Consider the following 21,727-nt stretch of genomic DNA (forward strand, 5'->3'; position numbering starts at 1 on the left):
GGAATCTGATTGGTTCCTATGGGCAACTAAGCCAGTTTTCAGTTACACCAGTTTTGATAAATCTCCCCCCTGCGTGTTTTAATTATAATATTTTTTTTTTTTTTTTTGCTACCCTGTGTGGTTAGGGCAAGGTGTGGCCATCAGCCCAGCACATTTATTATCATCATTTATACCATAGGTGTAAAAGATGACTGAAATCTACACCAACTATGAGCTGGATTCAATTTCAGGATTTCAGCACAGAATGCTGAGGATGTGCTTAAAGGGAACCTGTCACCGGGATTTTGTGTATAGAACTGAGGACATTGGTTGCTAGATGGCCGCTAGCACATCCGCAATATCCAGTCCCCATAGCTCTGTGTGCTTTTATTGTGTAAAAAAAACAACAATTTGATACATATGCAAATTAACCTGAGATGAGTCCTGTGCCTGACTCATCTCACGTACAGGACTCATCTCAGGTTAATTTTCATATGTATCAAATCGTTTTTTTAACACAATAAAAGCACACAGAGCTATGGGGACTGGGTATTGCAGATTTGCTAGCGGCCATCTAGCAACCCATGTCCTCAGCTCTATACACAAAATCCCGGTGACAGGTTCCCTTTAAAGGGGTATTCCGGTTGGCACACAGGATAGGGTATAACTTTAACCCTTTCGCTACCAGCACCGTACATGTATGGCTCTGAAGCGATGTGTAAACATGGCATCCGCTCGCACTTGCAATAATGCCGATCGCGGTATATAAAGGTTTTAGATGCCATGATCAAGTGAGATCACGGCATCTAGTGTCAAAAACCCGGAAGCTCGCTCTTCCGGGCTTCCTACCAACATCCACTGCGGCTAATGGGGATGTCGGGAGTTGCTTTGAATGCTCTGAGTGTTGCTGATGAGACTCAAAGCATTCATGCTGCAATTCTTATTTTGGCAACTAGATGGCAGGCTAACATAAGAACAAGAAACAACCGTATTAAAACAAAAAAAAATGATCAAAATAAAAAATGAAACTGATTTTATAGGCTCATATATGAGCTTTAAAGTCATGACAAATATAAAAATTTAAATCGCCCCCTTTCCGTATAATAAAAAAACAACTCAATAACAAAAAATATAAACATCATGGGTATCACCGCGACTAAAAACGACCGAACTATTCAAACATAAAAATATTTTTCCAATATGGCATAATGGAAAAAAGGGTCACAATGGCCAGTTTGCTATTTTTTCATTTTCATTTCTTACCCCAAAAAATTGAATAAAATGTGATCCAAAAGTAACACACTCCAAAATGGTAATAATAAAAAGTACAGACTGTCCTGCAAACAATGAGCCCCTCACACAGCTCTGTAGACATACCTATAAAAAGGTTATGGGGGTCAGAATATGGTAATGTGAAAATAAATATTTTTTCAGTTTACATAAATTTTTACACTAGACATTTAAAAAAAAACTATACATATTGGTTAATTGTTGTAATGGTACTGACCCAGAGAATGAAGGGCATGGGTCAGTTTTGCTGCAAACGAAACATCGTGGCAACAAAACCTGTAAAACGGTGGAGGAATTGCGTTATATATATTTTTTTTTTTACTTTTTCCCACTACATAGTATGCCATAATTAACGGTGGCATTCGAAAGTACAACTTGTTCCGCAAGAAAATAAGCCCTCATACAGCTGCGAATGGAAATATAAAAAAAAAAGTTATGGCTCAAGGAAGAAAAATGAAAACGCAAAAAAAAAAAAAAAAACTCTGGTATCCTAAGTGGGACCACCGATTATGAGAATGGGGGCTCCTTTGCTCCCCTGAAATGACCAGAGCGGCCTGTTGCACATGCATGCAGCAGTGGAGCGCTGTACTCTGCTAACTCCGGAACTCCTATTGAAATGAATGGAGCGGCCGCTCCGGTCATTGCAGGGGGTACGGGGCCCCGTTCTTGTGATCAGTGGGGGTCCCAGGAGTAAGACCCCCACCTATCTTAAAGAAGTCACACATTCTCCAGTGCCACTCCAATGGAGATGACCAAGTACCTGCCCTACAGCGTTAACCACAGGAACATGTTCTAGCGATCAGCTGAAGCCCCATCTGCTGGACCCTCACCTATCCGACACTAAGTGCAAACCTGTATGTATCCAGTCCCTGCAGCCACCTTGTCCCCAGTAATAATATGGTACATTGGGGTTGGTGGGTTGTCCAGGACTTGCCCCTGGGGGGGAAGCAGTGTGGCTTGCCTTGTTATGAGGACATAAAAAAAACAACAACACAGCCGGTAGTGTTAACACTGTGTGGTGAGCATACTTGCCAACATCTCAGTTGGTAAAATTGGGGCATATCAGCCCTGCCCCAGATCTGCCCAGAAACACACACTTAGGGCTCATGCACATGCAAGAAATATGGATGACGTCCGTGTTGCATCCGCTTTTTTGGCGGATCCATTGTAATAATACCAGTCCTTGTCCACAAAACAGACAATAATAGGACATGTTCTATCTTTTGTGCAGAACGGCCATGCAGACGTACGGAAACGGAATGCACATGGAGTCATTTCTGTTTTTTTGCGGACACATTGAAGTGAATGGTTCTGCATTAGAGTTGCCACCTTTCCCAACAAAAAATACCGGCCAAGTTAAACCACACCCCAAAGGGGGCGTGGCCTAACACTGGGTATTAAGTCGCTTTGTCATAATGTCCCTCTCAGTATTAATTACCCCCAAATAAAATTAATGCCTGTTAGTGCCCTCAGAATTGATAATGCTTTCAATAGCGCCCCCCCCAGAATTAATACCCCCATTAGTGCCCCCAGGAATTGATAATGCCCCTATTACTGTCTCCAGTTATAGTAATGCCTTTTAGTAATATTAATGCCCCCATTAGTGCCTCCAGTAATAGTAATGCCCCCATTAGTTCCCCCCAGGAATAGTAATGCCCCAGTAGTGCCCCTCAGTAATAGTAATGCCCCCATTAGTTGCCCCCAGTAATAGTAATGCCCCCATTAGTGCCCCCAGTAATAATAATGCCCCCATTAGTGACCCCACTAATAGTCATGCCCCATTAGTGTCCCCAGTAATAGTAATCCCCCATTAGTGCCCCTCAGTAATAGTCATGCCCCATTAGTGTCCCCAGTAATAGTAATGCCCCCATTAGTGTCCCCACTAATAGTCATGCCCCATTAGTGTCCCCAGTAATAGTAATGCCCCCATTAGTGCTCCTCAGTAATAGTCATGCCCCCATTAGTGTCCCCAGTAATAGTAATGCCCCCATTAGTGACCTAACTAATAGTCATGCCCCATTAGTGTCCCCAGTAATAGTAATGCCCCCATTAGTGACCTAACTAATAGTCATGCCCCATTAGTGTCCCCAGTAATAGTCATGCCCCCATTAGTGCCCCTCAGTAATAGTCATGCCCCCATTAGTGCTCCCCAGTAAGTCACTTCAGTACCAAGTTGTAGTCATTTGCTTCTTTTTATTTATTTTTTTGCACTGAGACTGCAATTGCCAGTACCACTAAACCAAGGCACTGATCAGTTTAACACTCACATACCTAAAAAAAAAAATACAGTGCTCCTCCTCCTATGTCCAGAGCAGAGGGCTCGGGGCACGGAGCGCTCTGCCGCCTCCTACAGCCTGCTGTGTGGTGTAACTGCCTTGCTCATGTGCAGCGATACTCATCCTGCCTAAAGGAGACAGCGGACGCAAGTGGAAAGCTTATACAATGCAGAGGACTTCTCCCCTGTCCCATTCATTAATAAAATTACCGGCCATTATCATTGCCAATACAAAAAATATACGGCACTGGCAGTGAAATACCATTCAGGTGGCAACCCTGTTCTGCACGCTGGCTGCAAAAAATAAAATAAAAACGGACATGGAAAGAAAATACGGTCGTGTACATGAGGCCTAAGGCCTCTTTTACACTACCGTATGGTTATTTCAGTGTTTTGCGGTCTATTTTTCACGGATACGTTGTGTTTCCGTTTCGGTTCTGTTTTTCCGTATGGCATATACAAATATATATGAATGGTTCCGTATACGGAATGCAAAAAACAACCCTGCAAAACAGGAAAAAAAACGGTAGTGTGAAAGAGGCCTAAGGGCTCGTATACACGACTGTATGCATTTTGCTATCTGTAAAAAACGGATCCATCTAAAATACGGATGACGTCCGTGGGCATTCCATATTTTGCAGAACGGAACAGCTGGCCCCTATTAGAACAGTACTATCCATGTCCGTAATGCGGACAATAATAGGACATGTCCTATTTTTTGCGGAACGGATACGAAAAGAATGGTTCCGCATAAGTACCGCAAAAAAACACAGAGCGGATGTAGCGTTACATTACCCTACTTCGTGAGATTTCCCTACCTCCTGACTTCCCGTTGCACTGCTAATCACGTGAGAAGGGGGTTCCTGAGTTTTGACGATCTGCGCATGCGCAAACCGACCGTTTATGGAAAATCTCACCGGAGTTCAGCTTCACACCGGGACACTGCGCATGCGCCGGCCGGAGTTAGCCGCGCTTGCGCACTGGGCCGTAATATTTCCCTAAAGTGGCTATCCTGCGCATGCGCAGTGTCCCTGTGTAAAGCTCAGGCCCGCCTTCTTACGTCATTAGCAGTGCGACAGGAAGTGAGGAGGTAGGGTATTTTAACGCTACACCGGAAGCGCACGGTTCCTGCGCTCAGTACAGCCATTACGCATTTCCTTAAGCGCCCTAACGGTGCTGACGTCACTGGAGCGACTGCTGCGGCAGCCATCTTGTGGAACGGAGCCGGGACGCTGCTAGAAGTGACGTGAGTAGATCGGGATTGTGAGCAGGGGCCGGGGGTCTGTACCGGTCTGGTTCACCGGCCGTGTACTAGTGCGGGCAGGTCACGCGCCCTCGTCCACATATTACGATGTTATGTAGGATGCGGAGAGTTCCCTGCAGCTGTGTTTACATCCATTGCACTGCCCCCATGTCAGTGAGGCCGAGGTGTAGTACCACACACAAACTGTAGACCTGTGTGGTGCTGTTTTTGGAAGAAAGCACCCGTCTTTCTAGGCCTGGACAACCCCTTTAACCTTCTGGGAGATCATGCACTGTGTGTATAAGCTGTGCGTATAGGTCTCTGTATACACCTCCAATACATGAAGGAAACCACACACATAAATTCCAGTATACACGGCTTGTCTGTGGAGTAATCCTTGCATATAAATTCCAGTATACACGGCTCGTCTGTGGGGTAATCCTCACTTATAAATTCCACTATACACGGCTCGTCTGTGGGGTAATCCTCACTTATAAATTCCACTATACACGACAAGTCTGTGGGGTAATCCTCACATATAAATTCCACTATACACGACAAGTCTGTGGGGTAATCCTCACATATAAATTCCACTATACACGGCTCGTCTGTGGGGTAATCCTCACATATAAATTCCACTATACACGGCTCGTCTGTGGGGTAATCCTCACATATAAATTCCACTATACACGGCTCGTCTGTGGGGTAATCCTCACATATAAATTCCACTATACACGGCTCGTCTGTGGGGTAATCCTCACATATAAATTCCACTATACACGGCTCGTCTGTGGGGTAATCCTCACATATAAATTCCACTATACACGGCTCGTCTGTGGGGTAATCCTCACTTATAAATTCCACTATACACGGCTCGTCTGTGGGGTAATCCTCACATATAAATTCCACTATACACGGCTCGTCTGTGGGGTAATCCTCACATATAAATTCCACTATACACGGCTCGTCTGTGGGGTAATCCTCACATATAAATTCCACTATACACGGCTCGTCTGTGGGGTAATCCTCACATATAAATTCCACTATACACGGCTCGTCTGTGGGGTAATCCTCACATATAAATTCCACTATACACGGCTCGTCTGTGGGGTAATCCTCACATATAAATTCCACTATACACGGCTCGTCTGTGGGGTAATCCTCACATATAAATTCCACTATACACGGCTCGTCTGTGGGGTAATCCTCACTTATAAATTCCACTATACACGACAAGTCTGTGGGGTAATCCTCACATATAAATTCCACTATACACGACAAGTCTGTGGGGTAATCCTCACATATAAATTCCACTATACACGGCTCGTCTGTGGGGTAATCCTCACATATAAATTCCACTATACACGGCTCGTCTGTGGGGTAATCCTCACATATAAATTCCACTATACACGGCTCGTCTGTGGGGTAATCCTCACATATAAATTCCACTATACACGGCTCGTCTGTGGGGTAATCCTCACATATAAATTCCACTATACACGGCTCGTCTGTGGGGTAATCCTCACATATAAATTCCACTATACACGGCTCGTCTGTGGGGTAATCCTCACTTATAAATTCCACTATACACGGCTCGTCTGTGGGGTAATCCTCACATATAAATTCCACTATACACGGCTCGTCTGTGGGGTAATCCTCACATATAAATTCCACTATACACGGCTCGTCTGTGGGGTAATCCTCACATATAAATTCCACTATACACGGCTCGTCTGTGGGGTAATCCTCACATATAAATTCCACTATACACGGCTCGTCTGTGGGGTAATCCTCACATATAAATTCCACTATACACGGCTCGTCTGTGGGGTAATCCTCACATATAAATTCCACTATACACGGCTCGTCTGTGGGGTAATCCTCACATATAAATTCCACTATACACGGCTCGTCTGTGGGGTAATCCTCACATATAAATTCCACTATACACGGCTCGTCTGTGGGGTAATCCTCACATATAAATTCCACTATACACGGCTCGTCTGTGGGGTAATCCTCACATATAAATTCCACTATACACGGCTCGTCTGTGGGGTAATCCTCACATATAAATTCCACTATACACGGCTCGTCTGTGGGGTAATCCTCACATATAAATTCCACTATACACGGCTCGTCTGTGGGGTAATCCTCACATATAAATTCCACTATACACGGCTCGTCTGTGGGGTAATCCTCACATATAAATTCCACTATACACGGCTCGTCTGTGGGGTAATCCTCACATATAAATTCCACTATACACGGCTCGTCTGTGGGGTAATCCTCACATATAAATTCCACTATACACGGCTCGTCTGTGGGGTAATCCTCACATATAAATTCCACTATACACGGCTCGTCTGTGGGGTAATCCTCACATATAAATTCCACTATACACGGCTCGTCTGTGGGGTAATCCTCACATATAAATTCCACTATACACGGCTCGTCTGTGGGGTAATCCTCACATATAAATTCCACTATACACGGCTCGTCTGTGGGGTAATCCTCACATATAAATTCCACTATACACGACAAGTCTGTGGGGTAATCCTCACATATAAATTCCACTATACACGGCTCGTCTGTGGGGTAATCCTCACATATAAATTCCACTATACACGGCTCGTCTGTGGAGTAATCCTCACATATAAATTCCACTATACACGACAAGTCTGTGGGGTAATCCTCACATATAAATTCCACTATACACGACAAGTCTGTGGGGTAATCCTCACATATAAATTCCACTATACACGACAAGTCTGTGGGGTAATCCTCACATATAAATTCCACTATACACGACAAGTCTGTGGGGTAATCCTCACATATAAATTCCACTATACACGGCTCGTCTGTGGGGTAATCCTCACATATAAATTCCACTATACACGGCTCGTCTGTGGAGTAATCCTCACATATAATCTGTCCATTGGGTGAACCGTGTAAAGTTCTGTATATGCTGTGTATCCATGGATGCAAACTTTTGCATATATTTCAGTCTTTAAATAAGTCTTCGTATAGGTGGGTTGTCTATAGAGAAATCTGCACGCATAGATCTCACTATGCAGCTAATGAATGGAGAAGGGGGCATTTATTTGTACACAGCTCATCTATACACCTGAACATTTCTTAATATTGTTGCTGTGAACACACCGGCTATCCAGCATTGTCCTTAAAGTGGTTCTCCGGGCTTTTAATATTTTGCAACTGAATTTGCACACAGTGGGGCAGATTTACTAATGAGAATTCTGGATCAGTTTGAGGCAGAACTAGCGCACTGATGCTGTGCACCAGATTTATTAACTGTTTTATACACTTTTTGTGCCTTGCCCGGCAAGTGGGCATACATTAGCTGGAAAATCCAGTCACATGTGGCTATACCCATTAATGGTATTACTCAGTCTGACCCAGTGTTATGAACAGTAATCATGTACTGATCTACAGTGTCCAGCTGAAGGGCAGCAGGGAGAGTGTGAGGTCCATTAGAGCTCTATTAGGGGGAAATAGTTATTAAATAAAAAGTAAAAAAAAAGCAAACATCAAAATATTAAGTATAAATCAGTCCCTTTCCCAATTTTACATATAAAATATTAAAATATAAAAAAAAATGTCCTATGCGGTGAGCGCAGTAGCAGAAAAAAAAAAAAACTGCGCGATTCGCTATTTTATTTTTTTAGTCACCTTGTCCCCCCAAAAAATAGCTTCGGGCTGTTCTATTATGGGCCGGATGTTCCATAAAAGGCGTATGATATAACTTATGGTCAGTGGTGGCGGAACCTATAACAAAATTCTTAGATAACCCGAACCTTGTAAGCCAAACTTGAAAACACAAGTTCGCTCATCCTTGGTAATCGATGTTAAGAGCTTGAAAACCCCTTTAAAGGGAACCTGTCATCACCTTTCTGCCAACCTCACTGAGTGGTTGCAGAGAACCAGCATCATAATCATTGCAGCCCAGGCCTTGAAAAGAGTCAAATCTACCTGAGAAGAGTCCTGGTTATTCCTAATCTCCTGCTCTCCCGCCCATCTGCTGATGATTGGCAGTTCTCTCCTAGAGAGAAAGGGAGAGAACTAGGTAAAAGACTGTCAGCTATCAGCAGATGGGCAGGAGAGCAGGAATTCATGAATAACCAGGACTCTTCTCAGGTGGCCGTGACTCTCTTGCAGGCCCAGTCTGCAATGATTGTGATGTTGGTTCTCGGCAATCACTTACGTTTAAATGACAGACCGGTAAAATCAGCTCCTCTGTCTCTACTTTATTCTGACGTTAGTATGGTTAGCATAACGTTGATGACAGGTTCCCTTTAAATTCTGATTCTTCATGCCAGAGAACATACTTTGGTTGAACACTTTACACCACTCCAGCCGGGGCTCAGCATTGCTTTTGGGCTGAGCTGTTGATAGCCCTGGACGCTGACTTACAGCTCACAGGGGTGAATCGGAGGTGGCGTCCTAAGACAATGCCACAAAGTCACTGAGCTCTTCACCAACCCTTACTGCTACCAGTGTTTGTGGAGATTGGTTTTATGCATCTCTCTGCAGTGGGTGTGGGTGAAACCTCTGAGCTTAACAATTCAAAGGGAACGGGGCGCAAAGATTTGGCTATATAATCATTTATGGTAAATTCAAATTATATTCCATATGCCTTACTGCAAAACAAGAGTCCACTGAACCCCTCTTCTGGTAGGCAGCCTTCTCGTGAATTAATGGAGGGGTGCCTGAGCATCTTACCGTTTCTCTCCATTCTACTAACTCCTTGTAAGTGAAGGCGTAAATTAATAAGATGTTGCACATTGTAAAGTCCATGCATTATATCATGTATTTTATCTTTTCTCAGCAATGGGTTCCTCTAAGAAACATAAGGAGAAGGACCGAGATCGGGACAGCTCATATGGAGCTGCTGGAAGTGAAGATCGTCACCGGGAGCATAAGAAACACAAGCATAAGGAACGGGAGCGAGAGAGACGCAAAAGGTCCAGAGAAAGGGAGAAAACTCGGGACAGAGATGGAAGATCCAGGTCAAGTAAGGATGCCGACTCCCGCAAGATCAAAAAGGAGAAGGCGGATCCTGATTATGAGCAAAGTGAGTGCTAGTTAAGGAACTCATTTCGGGAGCAATTTGCTAGTTTAACTTTTTTTCACGGGGGGAATTTTTAGACAAGTTGTTCAAGTAGCGGAGGGATATCGCTTCAGTCCTCAAGACCGGAAGGTATCTCCTTCTCCACTGGGTGTAAAAGAGCCTTGACACGCTCCATGACACAGCTCTGTAGCCAATGTGATAGGAGGGTTGTCACAGCATAGACAGTAGTGGAATATCTCTATAACCCTGAGCGATGGCAAAGACTTCTAACATTCATGGAATAAAGATATGGGGAGTGTGTTGTGTGTTTCCCTGAAGACTACATAGCCGGTGCGGTGTAAAGTGTGTTCTGTATTTCAGAAAGCGAGCGATCAGACACAACATGCCTGTTATTCACAGAATACAGCAGTCAAACCTTAGCAGGCTTTGCTTCAGGCTAGCTTCACACTAGCGTTACAATCTTCTGGCAGAGGAACAGTTTACTGGAGTTAATCGTATCCAGCATAGCCGCAAAGGGTCTGAGCACCGCCGGGTCCCATTGACTATAATGGCATCTGGCCTATTTCCAGCATTAGTGCCAGGATTCAGACAGACAAAAAAACGGTGCTTTCAGCTTTTTTTTGTTTGGCTGAATCCCAGCACTGATGCCAGAAATAGGCCAGATCCCCACCGGGTCCAATTGTAGTCATTGGGCTGTAGCGGTGCAGGCAGTATCTAGCTATGCCAGATATGATGAAGAGCAGCAGGCCGTTCCTGTGCCTGCCTTTAAAGGGGATTTGCCACTTCAGCGAATAGCATTTATTATGCAGAGAAAGTTTCCATGGTTACGACCACCCTGCAGTCCAGCAGCATGGCTGTGCTTGCACACTATAGAAAAAAGTACCAGTTTCTCTTCGATAAATGGATGCGGACAGCACACGTATACCATTTGTGTGCTTCCATATTCTCTGAAAACAGCGGCAGGTCGAACATGCACGCTGCCTCTCCATTCATCTGTACAGGAGTTCTGGAGATGGCAGAGTACAGCGCTTGGCTATCTCAGTCAGTCCCTTAGAGATGAATGGAGAGGCAATGCACCATGTCTTGGTCTTAACAGAACCCATGAGCTACTTGATGTTGATGCAAGATGTCTCTCACTCCAGCATAGAAGTGGATAAAGAATGGTATATGAAACACTAGCCTTGGTAAATTGACAGTTTGTACTCTAAGAAGGCTGCACGCTACATAACTATCATTGCCATCGGAACTTGATAGCGTAACTAAACTTTATTTCTACTTTTTATTTTTTTATGTCCCAAATGCTCATATACTCTATTAATTGATTTTGACTCTTTACTAAATAAATTTCCACCTAAAGCCCTGGTTTCCTGCTTGCTTTAAATTCTCGATTCTGGTACCTCACAGACTTGTCAGCTATGTACGAAGTACGGACTCTGCATTGTATCGATGGGGCCGCAGAGAATGGAGTTCGAGCATGAGCACACATTTTTGCTCCTGCCTGTGCCCCCTGAGGTTGGCTAAATCCTGGCATCGCGCATCAGTACCCTGTAACCATGGGCTATGTCAGGATTAGCGGAACGGGCTACACTAAGAGTCCTGTTTAAAGCTTTTAGCTTAGCAAAGCGGGCACAGGTAGGAGCCGCTCCGATCAGCTAATCCTGGCATACAGGGTACCCATGTGCTATGCCAGCATTTAGCTAACCTCAGGGGGCAGAGGCAGGAGCAGCAATGTGTGCTGCCTGTACTCCATTTGCTGCGGCCCCTTTGATGCAATGCAGAGTGTGAATTCAGCAATGTGCCAGAATAGTGAATTTAAAGCGCGCTTGAAATTAGGGCTTTAGGTGGAAATTTCTGTAGTAAAAAGTCAAAATCAATTAATAAAGTATATTAGAAAAATTATTTTCAGGACATTTAAAAAAAAAAGTTGAATAAAAGTTTAGTTATTCAAGGGATGGCGAGTTTTGTGCAGAACAATCTGTGAGATTCCACTTATCATGATTGCTAAAATATACACGCAGTTCTGTGACAAGTAGCTTCATTTCACCAATATTGTTCTGCAGGAACTTTTCATTGGGGTATATAATTAAAGGGGTTCTGCAGTTTGTTTAAACTGATGACCTATCCTCTAGATAGATCATCAGCATCTGATTGGTGGGGGTCCGACACCCGGGACCCCAGCCGATCAGCTGTTTGAGAATGTAGCGGCACTCCAGGAGCGCTGCGGCCTTCTCATTGTTTACTGCAGGCCCAGTGAGGTCACGACTAGTATCGATGGGCGGGGCTAAGCTCCATTCAAGTGAACTGAGCATAGCCGCGCCCAGGCCAGTTAATACTTGTCGTGATGTCACTGGGGTAGCGGTAAACAGTGAGAAGGCTGCGGCGCTGCTGGAGTGCTGCTACATTCTCAAACAGCTGATCGGCGGGGTCATGGGTGTCGGACCGCCGCCGATTAGATGCTGATCTATCCAGAGGATAGATCATCATTTTAAACAAACTACAGAACCCCTTTAATGTAGTTTGCTAGTATAATGAAGTTGCTCCAAAGGACATGAAAAGGGGCGATATCAGGCAAAACAATCATTTGTCAGCTTAAATTTAACAAGTGACCAATGACAGCCTGCCGCCTGGAAAGACGTGTGCTGCTTTTGACGTTTTTTCAACAGTTGTTAGACCCATGAAGGATCTTTCTGTGAGAGTGCGTTCCTAGAATGTTTCTCTATGGCCGATGCCATTGAATATGTATGGCTGCGTTCAATGACGGTATCAGCCAAAATGTTCTAAAATGTGTACGGACATGTCCGAGTACCAGTTCTGCAGATGTTTGAATGTTCAATTTTGCTTCCTTTTCTTTCACATAGGAACCTAATGGCAGTCGTTAATTACATTTGGTATATTGTTTAGCCTCGGTTAATTACTGCAGTAGCATTTATCAATACGTCCAGTACTCACTACGTGTAATGTGTTCATGTACAGGTACTGCACCAAAGTCTGCAGGCGGGGATTCATCATTAACTATCGAGGAAACAAAGTAAGTTTATGTTCATGTCTACATCCGTGATCAGCCAAGGAAAGTAGGCCCGTGCGTCCCGCGCTTGTACTGACGGTATCATAGTAATGGTTTTGTACAGTCTGTCTCTATCTGTGGGGTTATTGTAGTGCACTCACATCATCACATGAGTACACTGCAATCAGATAGTCTCACTCTAACATACATTACTGTGGGTATGGGAGATACGTCTGACACACAGGCCATGTTTTCTGGGCCAATAACTATTGTGTGAATCAGCCCTTATTCAATTTCTCTTCACATATATAGAATATGTCATGGCTACTGAGGACATGGTGGGGGGATTGTTGGGACTAATGTCAAAGTTGGGTGGGGGCTGCTGGGACTGCTGGAGAAATCTTGAAGGGGCCTGTCATGACTGCCTTAGAAGTTAGGGGAGGGGTGCATGCGGTGACTACTGGAGGAGTGAGGAGGAAAGATTGGGTGCACAATTTGTACTACTGGGGGAGCACCGCTGTAGCCACTGGGGAGCTCTGTTCTGATTGTTAGGGGCAGAATCTCCAGTGCATGCACATTCCCATTCCTGGACTCCTAGACCCAGGAAGTCACAATGATTAGATGATTGACGGGCCAGCTTTAGTAAAGGGCCGTCTTCATAAGACACATCACTTTAATTGTTCAGAACCATTGTTGCACCTAACCCTTAAATCTAAAGCATAATGTGAGCGGTTGCATGTTTAAAAAATGAATATTTGAAGAGCTCAGTAACGAGCGTGTAAGCTGAATAGCATTTGAGTAAAATACCAGGATTTTGAAGTGGTTTACATATGACGCTGTGCAGATTGATTGATTTATTTTTTACCATTTTGTTTTCCAGTAAACTTCGTGCTAAACTTGGATTGAAGCCTCTGGAGCTGCATGCATCGAAAACGGGTGAATATACTATTCCCTCATGTATCACTTAACTCGTGTTTCTTATCAAATCAGCCTACTGTTACCTACTCAACCCGTTTTATGGTTTTGCAGAGAGTGGCACTAAAGAAGACCCAGTTGCAGCTGCTATTATTAACCCACTCATTCTCAGGCAACAGCAAGAGCTCAGAGAAAAACTTGCAGCTGCCAAAGAGAAGAGAATGCTGAACCAGAAGCTAGGGTAAGAAGTGAGACTGAGATTGGGCTCTCAAACCTGTTTTCATGTAAAATGATGTCACTTGGAGACATTGATGTGGAAGGAAGCATGGATTCATGGGAGAGACTAACCTTCTCCTTGTTTCTCTTTCTTTCACTTGCAGGAAAATAAAATCCCTGGGGGATGATGAGCTATGGTTAGACGATACAGCTGCTTGGATTGAAAGGAGTCGTAAGCTTCAAATAGAAAAAGATAAAGCCGAAAAAAGGGTATTTTCAGTTAAAAGATGCTGTGCATCAATCACAGAGTTCACCTTGTAAATAGCTCACCCTTGGCATTCTAATACCTTTTGAATGGGTTTTCTGGTATTTTAATATTGAATTCCTATACTCAGGTTAGACCGTAAATATGTGATCAGCTGAGGTCCTACACCCCCACACCCACTGATCAGTCTGTTCCTGAACTACACAGCTCTGTCCGTTTCTGTAGCAGTCCGGTATTGAAGTGAATAGGAGCAGTGCTGCAGTTACCAGCTCCATCCACTAGAGAATTGGACAGGGCTATTGCAGCTACTGCAGATTTAGCTGGGGTGTCGGTCCTCCACCAATCAGATATTGATGGCTTATCATGAAGATACAGGGGCAGAGCTAGAAGCTATTGTGTGGTGAATTTTTCATTTGACACTTTGTTGCCCCCCTTAGTCATACAAGATATTTAGGGGATGTATAACATTTACATATTTTTATTGCTGATTTAATATTTTATTTTTATTTTTTTTGTAATGTGGGGTGACATGTCTGTTTTAATAGCTACATGTATTTCCCATGTAATAACAATTCTGGAGCAGCTATTATGTCTGTATGTTGTGCCATTCCTCTATTATTTCTACCAGAAGTTATGAATGAATTGCTAGCAGTTTGCAGTAAGGCTGGGTTCACACCTGAGCGTTTTACAGCGCGTTCCTACGCGCTGTAAAACGCTCAACAAGGAGAAACCAATGATTCCCTATGGGAATGGTTCACACTTGGGCGTTTTACAGCGCGTACGATCGCGCTGTAAAACGCCCGACGCTCCAAAAAGTACATGAGCGACTTTTGGGGCGTTTGTGGCCATAGGACACTGTAGTGAATCACACAAACGCGCGTCAAACGCGCGTTTACTATTACAAAAACGCGCATAAAAATGCGCGTCAAAAACGCGCGTAAAACGCGCGTTTGCGCAACGCTCAAGTGTGAACCCAGCCTAAGGGTACAGAGGGGCGGTAACCAGTTGGGGGGGGGGGGGGGGGGTGGTGTACCTGCACAGTCTAAAAATGGCAACACTGATTGGATAGAGTCAGACTGTGCAGGTACACCCCCTCCCTAACTTGTTACCTCCCCTCTGTACCTTTACTGAAAGCTAATAGCAATTAATTCATAACTTCTAGTAGAAAAAACAGAGGATTGGTACAACATACAGACATAAGAATAGATGTTCCAGAATTGTTATTGCATGGAAAATGCATGACGCCATTAAAACAGACATGTCAGGACCAGTGAAAGGTCCTCTTTAATACTGTAAATCCTCCCTGCAGAACTGATCTGGGCCTGCTAAGACCCAGAAGCTTGTGCAGGCACCTGTCCCCAGCGATCACGTGATCATTAGGACTGGAGCGGGAGGCATCTTCATTGCCACTTCTTGATTTTTATATACAGCACCCAGAAAGCTATTTGTATACAATGATGGCAGAAGACAGGGAAAGTAAAACACCATCTCTGCCTTCTCTGTGGGGTGTCCTGTTGTCACTAACAGCAGGCTCCTTGCTCCCACAACTGCACGATTAGTGTGCAGCTGCCATCTCTGCAAGCACATTCAGGAATATCCTTTGAGGAGTCCTTGCATTCAGGAATGTCCTTTCAGAGGTAAGCATGGACCACCCAGGGGAGTATTCCCATCTCACCTTTTTTGATAATCCTTCAGGCTACTCCAATTAAAGGGGTATTCTGGTTACGTTAAGTTATGCCCTATCCACAGAATAGGGGATAACTATTAGCTTGGTGGGGGTCCTACCTCTGGGATCCTCACTGATCACAAGAACAAGGGCGCCGTACTCCTTCAGCCCTTTGAAATGAAAAAAGCAGCTGGTCGGGCATGTGCATGGCTGCTCAATTTCTATGGGAGTTCTGGAGGTAGCAGAGAACACCTCTGGCAAAGTGGTGAAGTCTCTGGTAGTTACAGGAACAGGCGTGTCGCTTTACCAGAAATGTCTGTAGTTGGAATACCTTTTTGTTTTATTATTATTATTTTTTTTTAGGTAGGTTTAATGTTTCTTTTTATCCCCACAGGCGAAACTGCTAGCAGAAATGGATGAAGAATTTGGGGTGTCCAATCTTGTAGAGGAGGAATTTGGGCAAAAAAAGGTAAGAAATGTTGTCTAATTATAATACCAATGCCTTTTCCCAAATTATATATTTAATGATCTTTTTCTGCTTTTTTAGAAATACTCATCTCAAGATTTACGAGGTCTGACTGTAGAGCACAACCTGGAATCCTTTGTCGAAGGAAAGACTGTAATACTGACTCTTAAAGACAAAGGTAGTTAGACCGATGGTCAAGTACGTGAAGGGTTCTGTGCACTTTGTTCTTGCATTAGTCTTATTACTGTTCTGCTTATTTTAACGCAGGCGTTCTTGATAAAGATGATGCGGACGTCTTGGTTAACGTTAATATGATAGACAAAGAAAAAGCAAACAAAAATGTCGAGCTTAAAAAGAAAAGACCTGATTACAAACCGTATGAGGAAGAGGAGACTGTTGATGACATGGTTATGGTAAGACTTTTTATTGCTAAGGCTTCTTACTTACTTTATTGACATTTTACATTTAGTTATTTTTAATCAAAGCAGTCTGTTATCTTATCAATCCTGTTTGTAAATGGAGGCATTTTATTGATGAGCCGAAAGTACAGTATTAAACTGTTTATGGCTTTATTTTTTTTATTTTTCAGTTTATTTGATGTAAACGTTGTTAATTTCTTAATGACTGATAATACATGTTTTATGGTGGTCATCAAAGGAGTTTTCAGACTCTGGATAGGTCATCAGACCGCTACCAGACCCCCCTTTTCCCCCCGATCAGCTGTTTGAGAAGGCACTGGCACTTGCAGTAGCGCCACAGCCTTCTCTCAGCTAACCAAGCATAGCTCTAATCACTTCAATGTTCAATGGGGCTAAACTGCGCCTAGGCCATGTGACTGAACACTTCTGAGAGCAATGATGCCTTCCCAAACAGCCGATCGGTGTCGGACACCATCAATCAGATAGGTCACCAGTCTTGCAAAACGTATTTAATAGACTGTACTCTAGGCCGTTGTCTTTTTACAGCAGCCTAGAATAAGCGCTGCATGGGTATTTTTATTTGTTTAACCACTTAGGTGACATGGTCAGTAACAAACATGGCATCTAAGTGGTTTACAGGGAGGACACTCTGTCTCCCATCAGCACCCCACGAATGAGGTTAATCCTCTCTGGCACCTCCTAATGGTGTTTTTCAGTATAGCACTGACAGTATAATACTCCATACTGCCTAAGCAATACAGAGTATTATAGAAGTCGTCAGATGATTGCCTGTCGATGTCCCTTCTGGGACTAGTAAATTATAAAACTATTTCACTTTTTTATTTTTTTATTTAAAGAAAAATCTCCAAGTAAAAAATAAATAAAAAATCACCTTCTTTGAATAGAATTGTAAAACTAAAAACCCCTACACACATTTGGTTTTGTCGCATTCGTAGTGACCTGCACTGCACAATTATCACATAATTTATCCTGCACGGTGAACGTCCTTTAAAAAAAACTAAAACAAACGTGCCAGAATTGCTGTTTTTTTTATTTATTTATTTTTTTATTCACCACTAAAAAAAAACCTATTAAAATGATCAAAAAGTGATACCAAAGAAAAAAATCTTCCCTCAAAAAAATAAGCCCTCAACATGACTTCATCTATGCTGCCAGGAGAACTGGATTGGTGGCACTAGATCTGCAAGGTAAGTACTGCTTGATGCCAGATGGTAGACAACCAGTACATAGCACATCGTCTAAAACGGGTATACACAAGAGCCTCTATACAGTATTAAAAATTAACTGAAAAAAAAAAGTCTGGAGTGCTTCTTTAATAATAGTTTATCTGTTATAATCCTTCTACAACGTGGTGCAGTATACAGGTCCTTCTAAAAAAATTAGCATATTGTGATAAAGTTCATTATTTTCTGTAATATACTGATAAACATTAGACTTTCATATATTTTAGATTCATTACACACCAACTGAAGTAGTTCAAGCCTTTTATTGTTTTAATATTGATGATTTTGGCATACAGCTCATGAAAACCCAAATTTCCTATCTAAAAAAATTAGCATTTTTCATCCGACCAATAAAAGAAAAGTGTTTTTAATACAAAAAAAAGTCAACCTTCAAATAATTATGTTCAGTTATGCACTCAATACTTGGTCGGGAATCCTTTTGCAGAAATGACTGCTTCAATGCGGCGTGGCATGGAGGCAATCAGCCTGTGGCACTGCTGAGGTGTTATGGAGGCCCAGGATGCTTCGATAGCGGCCTTAAGCTCATCCAGAGTGTTGGGTCTTGCATCTCTCAACTTTCTCTTCCCAATATCCCACAGATTCTCTATGGGGTTCAGGTCAGGAGAGTTGGCAGGCCAATTGAGCACAGTAATACCATGGTCAGTAAACCATTTACCAGTGGTTTTGGCACTGTGAGCAGGTGCCAGGTCGTGCTGAAAAATGAAATATTCATCTCCATAAAGCTTTTCAGCAGATGGAAGCATGAAGTGCTCCAAAATCTCCTGATAGCTAGCTGCATTGACCCTGCCCTTGATAAAACACAGTGGACCAACACCAGCAGCTGACATGGCACCCCAGACCATCACTGACTGTGGGGACTTGACACTGGACTTCAGGCATTTTGGCATTTCCCTCTCCCCAGTCTTCCTCCAGACTCTGGCACCTTGATTTCCGAATGACATGCAACAGTCCAGTGCTGCTTCTCTGTAGCCCAGGTCAGGCGCTTCTGCCGCTGTTTCTGGTTCAAAAGTGGCTTGACCTGGGGAATGCGGCACATTCCTCTGTAGCCCATTTCCTGCACACGCCTGTACACGGTGGCTCTGGATGTTTCTACTCCAGACTCAGTCCACTGCTTCCGCAGGTCCCCCAAGGTCTGGAATCGGTCCTTCTCCACAATCTTCCTCAGGGTCCGGTCACCTCTTCTCGTTGTGCAGCGTTTTCTGCCACACTTTTTCCTTCCCACAGACTTCCCACTGAGGTGCCTTGATACAGCACTCTGGGAACAGCCTATTCGTTCAGAAATTTCTTTCTGTGTCTTATCCTCTTGCTTGAGGGTGTCAATGATGGCCTTCTGGACAGCAGTCAGGTCGGCAGTCTTACCCATGATTGCAGTTTTGAGTAATGAACCAGGCTGGGAGTTTTTAAAAGCCTTAGGAATCTTTTGCAGGTGTTTAGAGTTAATTAGTTGATTCAGATGATTAGGTTAATAGCTCGTTTAGAGAACCTTTTCATGATATGCTAATTTTTTTAGATAGGAATTTTGGGTTTTCATGTGCTGTATGCCAAAATCATCAATATTAAAACAATAAAAGGCTTGAACTACTTCAGTTGGTGTGTAATGAATCTAAAATATATGAAAGTCTAATGTTTATCAGTACATTACAGAAAATAATGAATTTTATCACAATATGCTAATTTTTTGAGAAGGACCTGTATATTACATTACAGTGTGTAATACATTACTTATCAGATCATTGGGGGTCTGACCTATTGCTCGGACGTACTGGCAGATCTTTATAGTCCATTGTTACAGTCCATGGCTGTCTAGGCAGGCTTAAAGAAATAGAGTACGGGTCCATTCACATGTCCGCAAAATGGGTCCGCATCTATTCCACAATTTTGCGGAACGGGTGCACACTGCGTGTTGTCCGCATCCGCACTTCTGTTCCACGGCCCGCAAAAAAATAGAACATGTCCTATTCTTGTCCGCAGACACGGACAAGAAAAGGTATTTCTATTATAGTGCCGGCCATGTGCAGTCTGCAAAATGCGGAACGCACATGACAGGTGTCCGTGTTTTGCGGATCCACAATTTGCAGACCGGAAAACAGTTGCAGATATGTGAATGGAATAGGGATCGACCGATTATCGGTTTTACCGGTATCGGACGATATTCAGGATTTGGAACGTCTATTTTGGCGATATACCGATAACGTATTAGGAACAAGGATCGTGCTGCTGACAGCGCTCTCCTTGTTCCCTCAGCAGCACAGGGGAAAAGGAAGCAGTGTCTCCCTTCGTCCTGTGCTACTGCTGCTGCCAATGAGAGGAGGGGAGGAGCTGTGGCCACTGCGCCACCAATGATGTTAACTAACTCATTCATTCATTCATATACAGGAGGCGGGAGCTGGCTGCAGAATCACATAGCCGGCTCCCGACCTCTTATGAGCTGTAGCTGCAATCTGCGGCACCTGAGAGGTTAACTACCGCAGATCGCAGCAACCGCACATAGAGGTCAGGAGCCGGCGATGTGATTCTTCAGCCACCTCTTTCCTCCTGTATATGAATAAATGTGAGGTATCTTCATTGATGGTGCAGTGCGCCTCCCCAACCCCCAGAAACCCTAGTATTAAAACATTGGTGGCGCAGTGCGCAGATTTGTGTAGAAATTATTTTATTTTCAAAAATGAAAATTCGCTGAATATCGGTATAAATTATTGGCCTGAAAGTTCATAGATTATCGGTATCGACCCTAAAAATCAATATCGGTCGATCCCTAGAATGGACCCTTAAACTTGCAGGTTGAACTCCCATCTATCAGCAGTTGAGAGCATTTCAAAGCAATTATAGCATCAGGGACTTTATTGAAATTGAAAACCATTTTAAGCACTGCAGCAGGTATGCACAAGCTAAGTGTAATTTTTGATGGAATGTGTATGTGTGTTTTTTTTTTATTTAGTTCAGACACAAGTCTGTACTTTCGAAGTATGATGAGGAGATAGAAGGGGAAAAGAAAAAATCATTCCGCTTGGAAAGTGGTGGTACAGCGGATGGATCCTGGGAAAGAGAACTGCAGACTATTCGTGAAACCCTGCACAACCAGGCACAGTCACTAGACCTCCCGGCGCTGAGAATTGCCTCCGAGTACTACACATCAGATGAAATGGTACGGCTGCGGAACTGGGGTCAGATTGGAATTTGTTGGGAGTTTCCAAAGTTCTTGATTTGATTTCTGAGAGGGAGGGTCACTTGGACATCTGCTTGGAAAATGTGGGTGTATTTGAATGGGACACATTTTAATATCAGTGTACAATCTGAACAAACTAGCTGATAATGTTTGTCCCTTTTTGAATAAAAGGTGTCCTTTAAGAAAACAAAGAGACGTGTGAAAAAGATCCGTAAGAAGGAGAAATCTCTGCCTGATGACCTGTTGCTTATGAAACCTGATACTCGTGCTAGTGACCTTGGTTCAAGGTAGGTAGTTTACCTTATTACTCTATAGGAAAATATGCAAATATTGACGGAAACACGGAATCCATATTGTAGAATTATTCCACATTAATGTGCTTCTTGCTCATGTCATTGAGGGGCGCAGAAGACCATGGGTATAACTGCTGCCATTGCAAGGCGACACCAAAAAAGTGTTGGCTCCTCCTGCC

The 21,727-nt window shown here is 43.5% G+C and overlaps 1 protein-coding gene across 1 annotated transcript in view; it reads left to right on the plus strand.

The window, feature by feature from the left end:
• Positions 1-4,664: 4,664 nt before the first annotated feature.
• Positions 4,665-21,727, plus strand: part of SART1 (spliceosome associated factor 1, recruiter of U4/U6.U5 tri-snRNP) — a 37,701-nt gene continuing 20,638 nt past the window's right edge. The window contains exons 1-11 of the mRNA XM_044270605.1: positions 4,665-4,790; positions 9,631-9,876; positions 12,847-12,901; positions 13,758-13,813; positions 13,907-14,033; positions 14,173-14,278; positions 16,334-16,408; positions 16,487-16,583; positions 16,673-16,818; positions 21,028-21,234; positions 21,427-21,542. Of these exons, the coding sequence (XP_044126540.1) occupies positions 9,633-9,876; positions 12,847-12,901; positions 13,758-13,813; positions 13,907-14,033; positions 14,173-14,278; positions 16,334-16,408; positions 16,487-16,583; positions 16,673-16,818; positions 21,028-21,234; positions 21,427-21,542 (1,229 nt within the window). The 5' untranslated portion in view covers positions 4,665-4,790; positions 9,631-9,632. The remainder of the gene's footprint in view (positions 4,791-9,630; positions 9,877-12,846; positions 12,902-13,757; positions 13,814-13,906; positions 14,034-14,172; positions 14,279-16,333; positions 16,409-16,486; positions 16,584-16,672; positions 16,819-21,027; positions 21,235-21,426; positions 21,543-21,727) is intronic.

The sequence above is a fragment of the Bufo gargarizans genome, chromosome 10 (assembly GCF_014858855.1).
Source record: "Bufo gargarizans isolate SCDJY-AF-19 chromosome 10, ASM1485885v1, whole genome shotgun sequence".
Taxonomy (NCBI): domain Eukaryota; kingdom Metazoa; phylum Chordata; class Amphibia; order Anura; family Bufonidae; genus Bufo; species Bufo gargarizans.